Source organism: Musca domestica, unplaced genomic scaffold (genome assembly GCF_030504385.1).
Source record: "Musca domestica strain aabys unplaced genomic scaffold, Musca_domestica.polishedcontigs.V.1.1 47, whole genome shotgun sequence".
NCBI lineage: Eukaryota > Metazoa > Arthropoda > Insecta > Diptera > Muscidae > Musca > Musca domestica.
The window spans coordinates 3,845,199-3,865,362 of record NW_026712338.1 but is presented as its reverse complement, the minus strand read 5'-3'; the positions used below and the strand labels follow the sequence as shown (position 1 = coordinate 3,865,362).

Sequence of the window (20,164 nt, the reverse complement as noted above, 5' to 3'; positions counted from 1 at the left end):
AAGAAAAACTAGAATTTCAGTTTTCTCTTTTACGGACTTATCTACTAGCAGGTCTGCTAAAGTACAGCATACTATGTTAGGCTTTAAAATGTTGATTTATAGTTGTCAAACTGCAAGAAGTTCTAAGGAATTATAATGGCTTCAAAGAAATTTATTTTTGACATGCGGATTTATAAACACATATTTTTATACATATATATTTTGACCGTTAGTTTTCTGCGTTAATATTCTTCTACTCAGCCAAGGACCGTCATCTCAGCTCAGTCCTCGTATTTACATTGGCCCTATGGAGCGACACATTTTTAAATCAATGTTGCAGTGATTTTTCCTGTTTGGAACTGCGATTGCCTCAAACCAGCGGTGCTCAAAACCGTGTTCTAGAACATGAAGAGAAAAAAGAGAAAATTAAAATTCTGTTTTTCTTTATATTTTACGGTTCTATTAAATTGTTTTTAATCACGAATGTTTGCCAAAATAATTTATAAAGCAAATGGATAAAAAATATTTGTATAAATAATGACTTAACACTGTTTTGTTCTTGATTTAAATAAGCAAAGAGAAATTTGACTGAAAAGAGATATTTCTTCTTGAGCACCGCTGCTCAAACACATCTTCTAGCGTTGCTCTCTCTCTCTCTCTATAATCTTTGTGTTCCCGACAGGTTTTTATTTGGGGTAAATCTAACATTGCAAAAAATCAGATTTCATTCAGAATTACCAATAAGTATTTCAACTTACCTATAGACGGACCTAGTCGTTTTTCGCAGCTTTATACAAGTACATAGATATGTAGTTTCTTCATCAGCTCCAAATGACTCCAAGTATTCGTTGGTATTTCGTTTTTTTTTTTTTCCATACCTTAGGGGTCACAAGAGCTTTAACGTTTAGACAAAATAAATAGTTATCGCTCGGATCAATCCATAAACTATCTCACAAAAACACTTCACACACACACACACGCAAATTGCTTTTGTATTGTTTCTTTATTTAAGCCCTACATACCAAACGAAATTGAGATTAATATTATAAGAAGCTTACGAAGATAGGCCTTGAGCTTGAAAAAGGCATGACAAAATACAGCTAGGGATTAATCGAAGCAGAAATCTTATTTATAGGCTCATAGTTATTAGTTTGAGCCTATACTTAGACCTCACAAAAGCTCTTGCAAATTTGCTCTTCAATGACAGTTTTTTTTCCAAAAGCATAGATAAATGACGATATAGACAACGAAAAGTTAATTTTGTCTTTTTATCCAGGTGGCTCTCATCATGTTTTGCATATTCAACATGCTGATTTACGCGTTCAACCCACTCGACTTCGAAAACACATTTTATCGTTTTTCAAGATGTTCACTGGAATATTACCATATTTTTCGATGCCACTACATAGTTTTCACTTATCGTTTATTATGGAACAATTTTCAACTGACAAATATCCAACAGTTTTTTAAAATTGAGTAACTTCAATATTCTCACTCATACCCCTGAAACGATATAGACGACATCGGGTGATGCGATTTTTTCGAAGATAAATGGTGAGAGCATTTCGTTGTCTATATTTTCATTTGTCTATGCCAAAAGTCGTCAACAAAGAGTTCTGCAAGCTCTGTCAACATTTGTTTTATGATTCTCATATTAACTTTTTGGTATGTTGGGATTTCTCTTTTTGTTTTCGTGCTGTGTCCGGCGTGCTTTATTCGAATGTGAATTTTAATTTCACGTTTTAGTTCCGTTTTCGCTTATTTCGCATTTTGTTTTGGAATTGTTTGACAAATACACTGCCAACCCGCAAACTGAGTTACTGAGTGTCAATCCCCGCTCCTAAAGTAGTTTTGTATGTGTCTTTATGTGTCTTGCACTAGGATCGCGAAGAGCGAGCTGTTAAGTCTACACCACCACAGAAATCTCCACCTAACTCACATGTAACCTGTACGTTATCACCACAGGAATCGATACAGGAGGAACCCGAGAGGGAGATCAACGAGGGGTTGCCATTGATTCAACGCTTGCAGCAACTAAAGATCAAAAACGATCCTCCTGCTGCCCAGGGCACCGACCCCTCTCCACCGGTAAGTTTATTTTTTCATTCCTGACGCATTTCTGGTACCATGACCGATTCTTTCAGATCATGTCGGTAGGTGAAATTATAAAAAAAGTAGAAAACATATCGATTGCAAGTAGCAGCCATAGCAACACGGCGCCGACGTCTCTGGCAGTAGCCCAAATAAAACCGATGATGAAGGTGTCATTTAGACAAAGGATACAAAAACTACAAGAGGCGGCAGAGAGTTCAAGTGGCAACGGCACCAAAATACCACAAACTCAAAGCACAGAACCCAGTGAAAAACTGGCTACGACTGCGTCAGCCTCCAATGGAGGTGTAAAGAAGGAACCACCCAAATCATTAGCTGTTTTGAAAAGTGTTGAAGCAGAAACGCCTATGGCCGAGAGAGGGAATAGTGATGGGTCCAATGCATCGCACAAACAAATTTCCACCATTTCAAGTCAAATCATCAAACCGTCCACAGCAACATCCTCAATTGTATCCGATACAGATACACCTATTAAACCATGGTCCAAGCTTAAGTTGGCGACAATGATTTCGTCCAGTTATACCAGTTTAGCCACATCAAACACATCCTCAGACGACATATTTTCTCCATTGAAAAACAACTCCGATGGCAATATTCCACGACAGATATCGAAAGAAGGACAGCCTCAGAAGGCATCAAAAGCCCCACCTGTGCCTGCGAGGAAAAGGGGTTATCGTCAAGACGCCATGGGCCAATCGTCAAAAATTTCTGATAAGTGCAAACAGGTTAACTCAGGCAATGGGAACACTGACGCAAACGCCACCAGATCGAAACTTTATCAATCTGTATTCGACTTATCACCCGAATACAACGGATTGCCTTTTGTGAAACGTCTCAAAATTCTCAACGAAAGGCAAAAACTTGCCGAGCTAGAGAGCGCCCTTCAAACCCGTAGCTTCAGCTTGGACAGTTCCAAAACAACCAGCTGTGTTCCCATGCCTGAAGCACTGTACCGTTGCCATAGCGATACGGCGGGCATAAATTCGCAATTTGTATCAGTGTACGAGTCAAGTTCCACGACATCGACCAACACATCCGCGTCGCAGACCCCCAAGGGTGTCCCATCCACACAGTACCACAGACAACATCATTTAGATTCGGTGCAACACGATTATGCCCCCCTCAGTCCAGAGTCCAATGAAACATTCGAGAGGAGAAAACTAAAAAGCATCCTCAAGAAATTCAGTCACGAACGACAACACCGACGATCGCCGACAGGGACTGGCTGTGATGCGCCCACAGACTCGCAACCGCAACACAGGAGTCTCTCAATGGAGCCCACAGTGGAAGGGTACGTGGCGCGGCACAGTAAACTGTTCAAGAGTGTAACATTCAATTCAACTCTTTCTAGCCCTCCCAGCAATGCTGGCAGTCTGCAAGAGGATCCCACATACACCGAAAAGCCTTTACATACCCACATATTGACACCGACCGCCGTGTCCTGTGCACTTTATGGCGATCCGCTGATGTCACCACCCGATCTCATACGTGCCGAATCAATTACCACGTGTACCTCAGCCAACGTCTCTCAGACATTTCAAATGAATAGTAGTAGCACCCTTACCATGTACCCCACAAACGTTTACCCGCTTGCCGATTCAAATCACACCACATGCCAGACCCATGCCCCATCGTTGACAGGTAATTACAATGTGCCGCCAGGCAAACATTCCCCCAGGAAACCACAACCCCGGCCCCTGCATTCGACACTACTAACCCAAAACTCAAATGCTTCTGTGTCCCCCTCCCACTTCGGTGTTATAAATCGATAATCTACTAATCCTGCAACTCAAGTAATGTGATGCAAATTAGCTACAAGCGAATGTCGCCAAGTAAATAACAAACTCGTAGATTAACCGTGCATATGTATGTACTAATTTTGTATATATTGCTCAAAACACACATACGTTTACACAGACTGATTGATTTGTATGGACTACAACACCGATCCTGCATTTATTGCATGCAATATTTATATTTATGTCTTAATTTAATTATTGTATTCGCCTGTAAAATTGGACAGATTCTATAATTGAGGAGAGAAACCAACGAGCAGTAACGTTATCAGTATGGGTATGTAAGTTCCAGGATCCATAACATGGTACAATTTTACTGGTAACAGCACGTGTTGTTGAACTATTGAAAGCAACAACCATATGCAAAGTAGTCCGAACGTCATTCGATAAATCATATTTAAATTTGAAACAAACTATTTTCATTTTACCAAGATTGCACCATGCTACAATATGAAGGTAGTGCAGCTTCGTAAAACTACAGGAATACAGCCCTGAGGCTATACCCGCTTCCTGTCAAATTTGCATGCAAATTTATTCAATATTTTTCCTCATTTTTAAAATCAGTTAAACAGTGGGAAAATGAATGAAATGGCTGGATTTTTTTTTTCAAAAATATGTTCTAAACAGTTCTTTCTTTCAATTCCATGGCAAACATGGCGAATAGCTTTAATGGGGTAAATTTGAATTCATTCAGAATTCATTTTTCTTTTATTTCAACAATTTTCTTTTTGTGGTTGTGCTGTCAAACTAAACGCCAGCAATTGCTGCTGCTTCTTGTTTTGGTACCATTCATTCATAATACAAAAAGTGTCAGTTAAATGAGTAAACAAGAAGTTTTGTTCGGCTGGGACGAGAAAAAAAAATAGAAAAAAAATTGTTAAAAGTGCCAAAGAAAATTGACGAGATTCAATATTCGAACGAAACGTTAACCTATGTTGAGCATTTTCTACACCTAATACTGGCATTTTCTTGACTAAATCTTCAAGCTTACCAAGAATATAAACGTTCTTAATGGGGTCTGAAAGGCATAATTCGAGTAGAATAGTGGAGAGTATAAAAATTGGCGTTTACACAAAAATATATGACATAAAATACGTGTCACTTGATGTGAAGCAGACCGAAATATGAATCAAAAACTTCAACAAACAGACTTGAAAACATTATGTCAGTGTTTTTCTTATTGACGTGGCCTGAGTGAAAAATGCTTTCAGAGCACAAGATCGATAACAGCAAACTCCCAATTGCCATTCTACCATAATGCTCTTGCTGTCAAAAGTATTCTGGCGAGGAATCGATCAAAATAAAGCAAAGCACCAAAGTACATAAGCAGCGTGAAGTCTTCGCATGACATATTTTGTGACATATCATAAAGGGATTCCAGAGCAGTCGTTTCCCCTCATAATTTGTAATTAATATGCCTAGCCATGATGCGAAGCAACACATGGACTCTCACCTTAACAAATGTTTCACAAACATAAAAGAATATTTTGTCCAAATTGAAATATGCATTATTAATTTTTACAGAAGAGAGCAGCTGGCCTTTACATTTACATTTGTATTTTTAAGTCTGAATGCGCTGAAGGGCCTTTGTGAAATTTTGACAAAAACAGAATGAATTGATCAGTTTTTACCGAATGGCACCATACTGGTAACCCACCCCTTATTCATATGTGTCGAAGAATTTATGACATCCTCTACATTTTATGGGGTTTTCTACGTTTAAAACTTTGCAACAGGCGAATAATAAAAATACGGTCATCTTTGTCCCCAGGCGTTGTCCAAAACAACACATTTCAGAGTAACCAAAAATGTAACAAAAACCAGAATGTGTTCGCCATTTCTGTTCCACCTTACATCAGCACTTAAAAACCCAGCAAAATTTTCCAACCGCAATAAATTTCTGAGCTTAGATAAATAATTGAGTAATTACTACATGGCCGGTCATATCGACTGAATCAATTCAATTTTTTTGTTTGCAAGGCTTCCTAATAAAAATAGGTAAGCCTTTTTTTAAATCGCTATTTGGAGGGGGATGACACCCCCTCCATCCTACACCCCTTTTAAAAAAAGCGCCACATCTCAGAAATTGTAAGACGAATTAGATTAAACTTTGGTAGACAAGGAAAACATTTAATTGAACACATTTTTCTATAATTCTTTTAATTTTCAACATACAAAAAAAAAAAAACAGGAAAGATACCCTACACCACTTTGCTAATTGACTAGAGCTCCACATAACAATTAAAAGATTTTATGGGAGAATTTAATTATACACGCTATGATTATAATTGTAATTTAAAGTTCAAAGGACTAAATATGCCGAAGCATTTGTATCTTTTAAATTCGGACTTGTATTCCCCATTTGGTGCACAATTAATTTGAAATCGGATAAAAATATATATGGGAGCTATATCCAAATCTGAACCGATCTCTATACAATTTAGCAAATGTATTTCTGAGCTTCATTTGATATATTTCCCCAAATTTTGTTGTTACAGAGTGCATATTACGGCTGCGGAGAACAAAAATAACAAAACGGATCAACAATATATATGGGAGCTATATCCAAATCTGAACCGATTTCGATCAAATTTGGCATACTTGTTTTGAGGCCTAATTTGGTTGTATGTGCAAAATTCCAAACTCTTCGGACTGATATTACACGTTTGGTGCACAATAAAAGGCAAATCGGAAGAAGATATATATGGGAGCTATATCTATTTTTTTACCGATTATCTCCAATTTCAATAGGGTTCGTCCTTGGGCCAAACAAGTGTTGTTTGGAAAATTTCATCTCAATCGGATAATAAATGCGACCTGCATTTGGACAGACGGACGGACTGACATGCATAAATCAACTCAGAAAGTGATTCTATGGAGATCCTCAAAAGTAACTATGGGTCTATCTGCTTCCTTCTCCATGTTACAGACAAATGCACAAAGACATAATATCCTTACCACTATGTGGTATAGGGTATGAACATATTTCGGTTACATTCAAATAAGTACATGTTATTTTGTTGTTTCAAAATAGTTATGCTTAATTTCATAATTGTTGTTTTTATAAAAAAAACAACGTTTGTTCATTAGTGGAAAGATGATATTGTTTACTATTGGTAAGGCAGGGAATGCCAGGGTTTTCAAGAGAGCCTCTAATCCTCATCAGTTCCCTTGGATTTTGTCTGGGGATATTATCTCCAGGATTTATTTAAAAATAACTCCTATGACAAAAACTTTTTTGACAAAGGTGACGAGATGGTAAGATCAATAGAAGAAGAGCCAAAGAATTGAATTAAACAATTTTTTTTTTTTTTTCATTTTTTGTAAATCTTACAACCGCACTTTTTAACATAATCATCTCCTCCACTCGTTATGCGCTTGTTTACCTGAACGAAATCAGCCTAACCATTGCTTTTAAGTTAGTTGTGCCAGTTACAACAAAAAACCCCTCGTCGACGGCGCCCTGTTCTATCAATAGAACAGTGTTGTTCGGGATACCGTAGTCATTTTGTTGTTGAAAAATAGTTAGACATACATCCTGCTTTGGCAAAAAAAAATAGCTTTCACTCGAATCGTTCGTGTTCAAACGTATTCGTTTTAATTTGGGTTTTCATAAATATTTTGAAAGCTCTCGTCCATTCCCGAAGAACTGTGATATGTCAGTGTTTCCTTAACCATAACCATGCCCCAATATATTCAAAATTCATCGAAAAATTGTAAAATAAAATTTAAAAATGTCGAGAAAACATTTGATGAATATAGTCCTGCAATATGCGCCAACAAAAAGTTGATATATAAGACAATTTTGGTATGATTCTGTAACAAACAGCCAATTTATGTTTAAAACGAATTGTTTTTTTTTTCTTCGTTACAAAACCAAAAATAGAAGGGAGAAAGCTTTTTTTCTTTCAGTGACAAACTGACAGAAGATAAATTTCGATAAATTTCCAAACGAAAAGAAAAAAATACTGTTACAAAATAGGCTATTAATCCTATAGTTGCTGCTTTTATAAAAACAACGTTTGTTTATTAGTGGATAAAACTAAATACCTTGTATGTTGGTTTTCACACAGAGCTTTATTGGAAAATTTCGATTTCTGAGAACCTTAATATACTTAAGATTTGGTGGTACCATTTTATAGAGGCTATAACAAGCAATGAACCCATTATGGGTAAGTTTTGGTAAAGACATCAACTACAACTTGTGGAATTGTCTTAACTCATTTTTTGAGTTACCGTAATTAACGAGATTCGTCGGTAAGTTAGTGATGAAATCAAAGTAGTCGCCAGGACCTACCGATAGATATCAATGATGTCAACTTTAACTTATTATTTATATAAAAATTTTGGATTTCAAAGTTACCGATTTTTGTCGGTAACTCAAAATATGATTTAGAGAATCCCACTACAGAGCTGTAGATTTCAAATATCTTCCTAATGGCTACAATTATTAAAAAATTAACATATTTAAACTGTAAATTATTTAGGTACACTAACGTTAGATTGAAAATTTTCCTCCTCTGACTAAACTAACTTATATTGACAGAGAGAATAACAAAAGACGTAGCAATATTTTATTGAGTTGAAATGTGCTTGAATCTGAGAATTATTATTAGACTACACCACTTTGAGTGACACCCACTGATGGCACTTCAATGATGTTAATTCACAGAGCGTATTCGATAATGCAGACATCTCTGCGGTATTAGCTGGAGTTAAGAGACTTAGTCAGTAGGACCTTCCAAATAATCTTGCATTTCACTTACCAAATAAATACATGATATAGAGATCAATGAGATCAATACGTTGATACCTACATGTACATGTGTCATCTTGTGCATGGCTTGAACCATGCAATACTCATAAATATTTTAGACATTCCTGTGAACTGTTTTGCCCAGTACCATAATGTTACACCAAGTGTTGCAAAAGAAATAAGTTCACAAAATTGTTGGTCCGTCCACCTATCTGTTTTCCATGCACATTTACATCCGTATACAAAATCGGATTTCATACATCTTATTTACGAAAGACGAACACAAAAATTACTTTTTGAAACCAATCACACGTTCATCACAACATCTTGAGCCAATTCGAGGTAGGTACATTTGATATAATTGTATATAATTGGAATGCGTATAGCACTAATACTAACAAAAGTCATGCAATGCCCTTTGTCGAGCGTAAGTAGCTTCCGAATGCGCCTTATATCGAACACAAAACACCGAGCATCTGTAGCTGAATACCAAAAGTCAAGCACGTGCACTGAATATGAGGCAAATCATCAGTTACTCAATTTTTTAATGTTGAATGTCTTGGCCCATTTCTATAAATAGGGTTTTCCGAAGGCCACGACTGCTTTAGCCAGATTTTGTGTGGCATCGACAGCGTTATACGAAAACATGTCAGCGATATGCATTCAAAGTTTGAATCTCAATTCTCAAGCATGGCTCTGGAGGTAGAGAAAAGGGACGCCCTGATTGCTCATCTTCAGTCGAAGGTCAGAACGTTGGAATTGAGCGCGTTGTCTACTTCGCGTAGGAAACAACATCGCGAGAAAACCAGTGGGAAGATATGTTCTGCTGCGAAAGAAGTTGACGAAGAGAATGATGCCAATGCCGAAGACGATTGTAGCTCGGGTTCATCGGCCGAATTGCTCTTTATGGTAAGGTTTTGCTCTCATGCAGCTGCATGGTCAACAATGGGTCGTAATCCAAATTCTTCTCTTAATATTTTCAGCGCGGCGATTCCCTGGACACAGTGTTCACTTCCTCCCCACCTACGCAATCCAAACGCCACTATACTTGTTCGCCGAACACCAGTTGGAATCGTGAAGATTTCTCCTACGACTACAGTCCATATGCTAAAACAGGCAATGGTAGCAAGGCGAAAAACGGCAAAAGCAAGACCACAAATCAAGTCGAATTGGTTGCTAACATGGCGGGCAATCTAACACGGCTGGGGGACAGTGTTATTCTGGACATTGGAGAGAGCAGTTCGAGTTCCAGTTCGTCGGAGGAGAAACTGCACTTGGACGAGGAAGTTGAAGAAAACGATGGTAACGATGACAACGACAGTTCTGACAAACAGGTACATCACAATGATTGGGAGGTTCGGATGTTGGCAGCTGAAATGGAGAAACAGGAAAGAAAACGAGGGCTTTCACTCAGCGAACACTCAGCTCTGCCCAACAGTAAAATGGGCAGCTCGTTTCTGCGAAGGCGAAGAAAGCTGAGCGACACCGAAACGGAATGCAGCGAAACCGAAGTCGAACAAACACCAACCCATTCCCGACCTCGTGCCTCCAGCCTTGACCAGTTCAATATGAGGTACGGCATCGGCCGCAGCGGCATCTTCAAGGCCATGAGCATCGATCGTGATAAAGACAAACTTTGAAAATTAGTTAAATACACAAAAACCCGATCTTATGTTAATAGTATTTTAGTCAGTAAATTAAAGCAATTTCACAGTATTGAAACGTACAATTACATTCTAGTTTAAACTACCAAAACCAAATACTAAGGTACATTCGTACATACGTACATAACTAGCTTTACGACCAACAAACGAGCGCAATAACGCCAATAGCATTTAATAATCGTATTAAGGGACCACAGTGCCCAGCGTCCTAAGTCCCGCCCTCGGTCGCGACACCAAGTGCACAGACAGCCGAATGCTCGGGTTCTCGCTGAAACCGAAAAGTACAATTCACGACTACCAGTCACCGCCACTGTGTCCCCTTAACAGGCTAAGAACTACACTTGGTTTTGACGCGGTGCCAACGAATGTCCCCGACAAGTCTTCATTCCAGATGGCGTCCAATGGGAGGAGGCGATCGATCGATGGTCCAGTGTCAGATGGTAAATGAAAACCAAATGTCTGTCAAACATGTAAATACCTCTTTAAAATAATAAGATAACGGCCTATATTTTTAAGGATACTACTTTAGAATAATGAAATCTGAAAGCTTTAATAACTTATATAGATTTATTGAATATGTATTATTGAAACACACAAACACACACACACACCCACATAAACATATGTAATTGTTTTCAGACCCGACCACCTTTCCATTTCACAACAACAAAAACCAACCAACTTCACCTAATGTAGATAATTTGTAAATTGCTTCGTAATACACCATCACTTTATGGGTACCATTTCACGTTTCTCAAAATCCGTTTCTTTTTGTCTTTGTGTATGTTTTAAGTCTTGCAATAGCTTTTTTTCCTCTTCTGGTATAATTGTTCAACACCTTCAAAAAAGTAACTCTGATCTTTTTCGAAAAAAAAAAACATAACACCTGGAGTCCGTTTCCAAAACACGAAACAACTAACGTTGAAATAAGCATTTTTTTAAAGGAGATTACATTACAATACATTGAAAAGGCCACATACAAACTTGGCAAAGTTTAGAATCTAACGATTTCTTAAAACTTTTATGGTATATGCAAAAAAGTCACAACTCAATATTGAGTTATCGTAGCGAGTCGATCTTATTATTGACATTATTCTTATTATTGGCACATTATAATGACATAGACCAAAAAAGGTTTAAGCGAACAAATACTTGTAAACTATAAAATTAACAAGTTTGAATCGGACATTACAACATTCAACAAAATTATGCAATACAATCCTCAAAGTTTTACCAAAACACTTCTTTGAATAATTCTTCTCTATCTTATATGAGATTTACTGATACTGTGCTAGAAGGAGTGGACCGATATTGTTAATTTTAGCATGCTGCATAGAGTTGGTACAAGAAGGGAGTTTTCATTCGTAAAATGTGATTTACATAAGTATTATCTATTTGCGAGCCTAAGCTAAGACTAAAATCAGATTCTCCCTTCGCCCTCTATCAGCCATACAGATATCAATTTTACAATACACCATATACTTTTCAACAAATATTGCTCGTTCATATTCAAAATTGTTGAACCGCTTGAACAATTTAAACATATCTATTTTCATAAAACTCCACACTAATGGGCTGTTTTGAACATTGGTCAACCACACTTAACTTTGGCAATGGTGAACAATTATGCCAATATTCTAAAAACTGTTTTCTGTCAAACTACACTCTGTATTTAAAATAACAGCTGATATAACCAACAGAAGATAATGGAGATGCCTGTGCACGTCACTTCTCTACATCTTGGCTAGGGTATTTAAAGTGACTTAACTTTTATAAAAGTCGAAAATTAATCCGTTCATAAATGAAAATCAAGTGATTTTATTTTTTAATTAAGCAAATTAAATATATATGTATATATATAAAATACATATTTGTGTAGCATACAAATATATGGATAAATATGCCTTTTACACGTTCGTACATGTTTCGATCTTAAATCCTCTACATTTCACTTTTACATGTGTGTGCGTGCATTATTGCAATTTACTTTTTATTTAGGAATACATCAGGGACCACGAACAATTTATAATATTTATTTTTATTTATTAACAATATTCATGGTTTATTATTAATTGTAATAGTTTTTTTACATTATATTCTTAAAATTTGAAGCTGGCACACACAATGTAATATACTGATATGAAACCCTAAAATATATAAGATTTCTTCGCGGTTTTTGGGACATTCATATTGCAGCACTTTCTAATAAATTTATGTAAATACCAGCAGCAGGTGCTTTTTATTTTTATATATTACACAAAACCATATATGTATGTGTACAAAGGAACTCTCATTCATGTAAAGTGTAAACAGGTGATTGTAAACTCCGTAAAAAACTGTAAAAAATTAAAAATCATATTCAATTGATTGGGTTTGACTAATTTTGTCAAGCGTTTTTAAAACTTCTATTAGATTAGCAATAAGGAGAAGCACTTGATATAAATTGCGCACTATGAATGAGGGATTTCATAAAACTATCATGGTATTATGTAATTATATTTTTCATAGAAGTTCTATTTTTAATGCAAAAGCGACGAATATGAATGCCCCAAACTTTGTTCAAACTATATTTGTAATAAATATCTCTATTCTGTTATTGATCTATATGACATACACATTATCGCTGTAAAAATACGTTTACAGACACATTTTTATTCGGGTTAGCAGTAATAACCCTGCAAGCATTTGGAAGTGAGTAACTCACTCCCATTTTAAGATGCCACTTCTGTGACGCTTCTAATCGTAATAAAAACGATAGTATGTACATTTACAATAACAAAACTACTGTTGTCTGTTTTCTATCGCCACGGAGTTACTACGTAGTGGCGTCAAGGAAGATAAAATAAGTTGTCGCATGTGCAGAAACTATTTTGTAACTTCTGTCGGATGAAGCATTGATAGATTACAATTATTATATGAGGAATATAAGACACTGTGACCCAGTGGTAAGCATGCCAGCTTCGCTCTCGCAGAAATGGCATCTTAAAAAGGGAGTGAGTGACCCGCTTCCAAATGCTTGCGGGGGATCGACTAATCACAATACATTTTACAATGAAAAAAATAGGTTCAATTTATTGTGGTTATTGGTCAATTATTACTGTCGATCGCTTCAAAAAATAAGCAAGTAAACGCGCTCTAAAAGCTGAGCATATAAACGTGACCATTAGACTTTACACTATTCTCACAAAATAAAATGTGTATTTTTTAAACTTTTTGATGACAAAAATATTAATACATCCTTTTTTGATTAAATGAAGTAAAAATAATCCTATTTTTACAAGTACGTCAATTATATAATGAATACATATTTACATATAAACATATGTACTTGCATACAAACGTAGTTATATTCATTAATATACACATACATATATAAATCATTGATGATAACGATCCCGAACCTCAAAGTTGTCATTGTTCCACCGAAAAACTCATATTTCGGAACTTGTTTCATTTTTAATAATTTGTTTTTTTTTTTTTTAATATATGTAACTATATACATAGTCGAGGCAGAATTAGCAAGCAAATGGCAACAAATTCGGGCGGATCGAACCTTTTTTTATCCCTTATCGAATATGTACCGTTATATGGGGACTATAGAAAAACGAGGATCAACGTGGACAATTGTCGGTTGAAGGGTTGGTATCTATTACAAACCCAATTTTAAACGCTTCCGTTGAAAAATATTACTAAAATCATCCAAATAAATACCTACGGGAAAACGTGGACTTATGTAGACAATGTTATTTCATGAACCCGTTATGAACCATAACTACCGAAATAAAAAATCTGTTGAAAAAGGTGGCTTGTGGTCAAAATATCGAATATCGTGAGTTTTTAGCTTTTTATCTCCATTCGTTCGGAAGATAATGTGATTACAATGTCTAACTTGACTATTCCGAGGAAGTACTATAATCTTAAAATTAATTTTACAATTTTTAGCAGCTCTACAGGCTCTGCTCCAGAACCTGCAAGAATCTACAAGTTTTGCAATTTTTTCACAAGTTATTGTGAAGGAACGTGACGTTTCCATTGATATCAATTACACGTCAGACCCACTCAGATAACTGAGCTACAGCCAAGGTCTCATGAATTTTATTGTTTACAACGCAACGAAAATCCCGAAAAATGGATATTTATTTGCAATATAGCCGACTTCAATCTGGAATATGTGCCATTTTACAAAAAAGTAACAACGGCCCATTGATTGATTCGGGACATATAGTTACATGGATGTAGCCGAAAATTTTAGATGTACAACAAGTAAAAAAGCTGTAAGTTCGGCCGGGCGAACTTTAAATACCCTCCACCATTTGGTACAAATTTGGCAATTTCCAAAAAAAAAAAAAAAATAAAATCCGTTAAAAATTCTGTTAAAATCTTTAAAATACCAAATGCTTATACGACGACGTGGACCTGAAGTATCCATTACGAACTTCACATGCTAAATAATGTCGCTAACATTATCAAAATACCGAATATCGGGGGTACGGTATATGGGGGCTATACGAAGACGTGGACCTACATGGCCCATTTTCTGTTTTATGCTGCAGTATCTATTACGAACTTCAAATACCAAATTTGGAACGATTCCGTTAAATAATGTCGCTAGAATCATCAAAATACCGAATATCGGGGGGTACCGTTATATGGGGGCTATATGAAGACGTGAACCTACATGGCTCATTTTTTTACTTAGGATGTGGTATCCATTACGAACTTCAAATACCAAATTTGAAACGATTCCGGTAAACAATGTCGCTTATATAATCAAAATACCGAATATCGGGGGTACCGTTATATGGGGGCTACACGAAGACGTGGACCTGCACAGATAATTTTCTGTCTTAGGCTGTAGTATCCATTACGAATCTCAAATGCCAAATTTGAAACAATTCCGGTGAATAATGTCGCTAAAATCATCAAAATACCGAATATAGGGAGGTACCGTTAAATGGGGGCTATATGATAACTTGGACCTACATATGATAACATGAACCCATTTACGAACTTAACCTGCCTACTGGCAAAATATACATGTGTGCAAAATTTTAGCCTTCTATCTCAATTTGTTCGAAAGATAGCGTGATTACAACAGACAGACGGACATGGCTAAATCGTCTTGATTTTTTTGTACACTCCGTCGAATTCTAGGTGGACTTGTTTCAATTTTTGATGTACAATGCGTATAGCAATTCATGCGCTTAACTTCTATCGTAAATATAGGGTTATGGTTAGTAACAACAAATACGTAAGATCCTTAACAAAAAATTGTTTGGCTAAGTCATCAAGTTGCGCGAAGGAATCTTAGGCCTAAACTATTACATTTCAAGTCAACCAATGTACAGTGGTCGCTGCCGTTGGCCAAAATTCAAAAAATGAAAATCAGATATTTATTGTCAAATGTGTACAAATGAACTCTTAAGTGGTTAAGCTTATTAGAAAGCATAATAATCTTGGCTTCATTCTAACGGCCCACTTCAAAAATAGAATCAAAAAAGAGAAAATGTTGTTAGTTGCTTTTTTTCAGTGGGATCAGAGAAAAAGTGGAGTAAAAATAGAAGTCGGGGCCGACTTCATGATACCCTACACCACTTTGCATATTTAGTAGAGCGTCACTTAACAAATAAAGGTTTTTATGGGGAATTTGTGAGAATTAAATCATACCAACTATGATTATGGTAATAATTAAATGTGCAAAGGAACTAATATATGGGAGGAATATCCTCCTCTGAATGGATTTCTACTAAGTTTGTCGAGGCATTTGCGCCTTTTCAATTCGGGCTTGTATTATCCATTTGGTGCACAATCAACTTGAAATTAGATAGATATATTTGATTTGGGCTAATATTACACGTTAGGTGCACAATAAAAGGCAAATCGGACGAAGATACATATTTGAGCCATATCCAAATATTAACAGATCTCGATAAAATTTAGAAAGGGTATTTCTGAGTTATATTTGATATATTTCCCCAAATATTGTTGTTACAGAGTGCATATTACGGCTGCGGGGGACAAAATAACAAATCGGATGAACAATATATATGGGAGCTATGTATAATCTGAACCGATTTCGAACAAATTTGGCATACTTATTTTCAGGTCCAAAAATCATACTATTTGGGCTGATATTACAAGTTTAGTGCGCAATATAAGGCAAATTGAATGAATATATATGAGAGCTATAGCTACATTTTGACCGATTATCTCCAATTTCAATAGGGCCTTAAGTCAAACAAATTATTTGTGCAAAATTTAACTTTGATTTAATTTTACATTAAATTGTTATTTTATTTTGTTTACAAAAAATAATCAAATTTGGACTTGATTTGTATAAAAAATGCTTCTATTTTTGGAGGTACCTTTACAGGGGGACTCTACCTGAAGGCGGGTTGTTCCAAAAAATTTTCAGTAAGATTATTTTTTAACTCCATAGAACGTAAAATGTCAAATAACATTACAATCTGGTGTAGAAATGTGACAAGAATTGGGCAAATAACCCTTATTCGGGAGGTACGTTGTAAGGGGACAATGCCAAAAACTGCATCGACCATATCCATTTTGTCACATTTTTTATTGTTATCCCTTCAAGGTACCATAACCAAAGATTCATATTGATAACTGCACTGAAAGTATTTTTGGCCGCTGTTCCCATACGACCTCGACCACTGTGCAATGGCTTGATGAGCGTTAAAATTAACGTGTGATTGGTTTTTCTATATCTTTCTAGACAAAATAAATCCGGCAACTTTCAGTGACACAAATGTCAAAATTACTAGAATTTCTTATAAAACGAAGAGTAAAACTTGTTACAAAAGATGTCTGTAAATAGTGAAACATTTTCTGTTTTTAACTTTTTCTCGCTTCCTTTATATCGTTATATCACTTAAGAGCAATGACAATTTTGTGAACAATATTCGGGCATATTCCTATTCTTGGATGTCCAATCTAATCGTTATTGTCTGTGAAAAGCAGAATCTAGCTAATAATTGACAGAAAACCAAAGCAATTTGTTTGTTTTTGTTAATTCATACATACGTTTTTTAATATAAAAATATACATACATATATATATTTAGATGATATAACAATGGATCTCCGATAAATAATGTTAATTAGTGAATAACATAATCTTACAACTAACAAACAAAACAACAATATTTTTAACCCATGGAAGAAATGCTAAAGCAAACCCCAATTAAAAAAAAAAACCTGGTAAATGAAATAAAACAAAAACAATACTGGAACGAATGAATATTATATGAAAACTAAAATAAAACAAAACTAAACTAAACAAATTCATTGAATTTAATGAAAAGTATATTTACGAAAGCAGTAGTCCAAATAGAAAATTATAAATGAATAAAAACCAATGAACAAATACATATTTTGAGTAAATTTTAAAGGTTTTAATTTTAAATATTTAGCAGAGTCAACTATAGCTTTCACACTCGACACAAACCTACAAGAGAGATTTAACAAGAAATAAATGAATTAAAAAATCAATCATTGCATTGTTGTTTTACTTTTCAAAACTGCCTAATTGTCAAGTGGGGTTTCATAAAACTATATACACTTTATGTTCAAATCTGTAGCAAATTTAGACGTTAAAATATCACATAACATAGACTGAATAACTATATTGTTTTATACGCAAACAATTTTTATACCCTCCACCATGAAAAGGAGGGTATATTACGTTGTCATTTCGTTGGCAACATTCCTAAATATTCATCGTAGACCCCATAAGATATGTCTGTTATGGACTGTAATTTACCCCTACACACGTGTATGGAGAAGAGGCATTATTTAAAACGTGTAACTTTCCAAGTGGTCCGGCTGAATTTAACAGCTAATTGTTTTTATTTTGGTTGGTGTTAAAGGCATAATATTTTACCATAATGGGGGGGTGGAAGGTGAGTATTTTCATATGGTACGTCGGGATTAGGTAAACCTGTAATACAAAGGCACTTACTACGAACATAGCTAAGAGAAAATTTCATTAAACAAATTTACTGACTTGATAATTTTTAAACGGTTTTATTTAGCTTACCGCGTTTGTTTTATTCTTGGATCAAATTTAGTAATTCAAATTTCACCCTCTTCCTGTTAACCGATTAATCTGAAATTTTGTTTACACTGTGGATTTTGGTGACAATACAATTATGTTTATTCGTTATCTATATATATAAAAAAAAGTTGTGTTAGTTACTACGCTTATAACTTAAGAACCGCTGGACTGATTTTAACGATTCATACAAATTCGGAATTACCTCCTGTCCAAAAAGGATAATATCCAAAAAAATCGCGTAAAAATGTGATATATTAACATTTTCATTTTGACTTTTGAAATTTACAATAGTAATGTTTTATTTTGCATGTTTTTTTTCATTTTGACTTACTTTTTTCGAATGTACATTTGTAGTGTTTTTTTATATTTTGTTTTTGAATTCGAATATTAATACAAATTTATTTAATTGACTTGATTTCTTGAGAACTGAAATTGGTGTCGGGTTACATGGAAGTGTATTACCGAATTATGTGGTTGCGAAACGGAATATATGATATCGAAATAATTTAAAACGGTCACACTAAAGTTAAAAGATAATTGCTTTTTCAAAATCGCTAAAAAATCACGAAAAAAGATATCTCATTGCAATAATTCTCAAATCGGGAAAAAATCGAAAAAAAAATTAATGGAATCGAATTTTAAAATAATAGTACATTTTACAGACAAAGTTTGCAAGGATCTTTAAACATTTGCTGTAAAAAATCAGCGAACAAATTGAAGATTTTTTCAATTTGTTATTCTTCTTTTGTCAATTTTTTTTTCAATTTGTATTATCATATTGAATTCAGTGAATTTTTTGTGAACAAAATAAATAATAATTTTTCACTATATACAATTTTTCACCAAAAAATTGAAATAAGTGCGAAATACGATGTTAACTGACATCTACCTTTCAACTCCAGGGCCGACATCGTGGTTCAGATGGAAGATACGAACACATTTAAACAAACAAAAATTACCGAAAAAGCATAATGGGGCTCATTTCAAAGCGTGGACCTACTTCTTTCATGTGACAATAATCCGTCCAATGAGAGCTGAAAATGCAAAATTCTTTGGGAGTACAATCAATAAAATACCAAATATGTGGGTAGAAAATAGTAGAGCGTATGGGACTCTTAGTAAAAAAAGGATTTATATCCTTCCAGAAATTCTTCCCAAACATTCAAGATACCTTAAATCGTTTTTGCAGGCCATGATATTGATTTCATATTTATATAACCATCATTTGATTTAAGCTATTTCTGGGGTTTTGGCCATTTTTTTCATTTTTTGGCCCTTATTTGGCATTTTTGTTTCTAAGGGGGTAAAGAACCTTTTCGCATAAAATTTGAAATTTTCAGAGTAGGGTCAATTTTGGCATTGACCACATTAATCAATTGATTTGAAAATTGGGTAGGGAACCATCATACAGATAATTGCCCCATACGAATTTATTTAAGTAAAGTCCATACATTGGAGTATCCCCAAGTCCAGTTTTACATCTAACGTGTGGTCAGCGAAGAAAATTTTGTATTCTATTGAATTTGTAACCCCCAAGAGAATATTGGTTGGGAACGTAGATTTGGGATGTACGTCTATATGAAATCAATTGTGAAAACATGAACAAATTACAAATATATGAAAGTAGCACGGAACCGAATATTTGTTGAATCGTCATTGAATTATACTATGATTAAAAATATGGACTTTATGGGGTCTCCAATTTACAATTTAAGTGGCAAATAAAATTAATTCCCATCTTACGGTAATGGGTGTAAAATAGCTATATTTTTGATTTGGCCTCT

The 20,164-nt window shown here is 35.1% G+C and overlaps 1 protein-coding gene across 1 annotated transcript in view; it reads left to right on the top strand.

The window, feature by feature from the left end:
- Positions 1 to 17,815, top strand: part of LOC131804698 (uncharacterized) — a 120,619-nt gene extending 102,804 nt beyond the window's left edge. The window contains exons 16-20 of the mRNA XM_059127760.1: positions 1,861 to 2,067; positions 2,124 to 3,382; positions 3,443 to 3,732; positions 9,224 to 9,552; positions 9,627 to 17,815. Coding sequence (XP_058983743.1) covers positions 1,861 to 2,067; positions 2,124 to 3,382; positions 3,443 to 3,732; positions 9,224 to 9,552; positions 9,627 to 10,283 — 2,742 coding nt within the window. The 3' untranslated portion in view covers positions 10,284 to 17,815. The remainder of the gene's footprint in view (positions 1 to 1,860; positions 2,068 to 2,123; positions 3,383 to 3,442; positions 3,733 to 9,223; positions 9,553 to 9,626) is intronic.
- Positions 17,816 to 20,164: the final 2,349 nt, after the last annotated feature.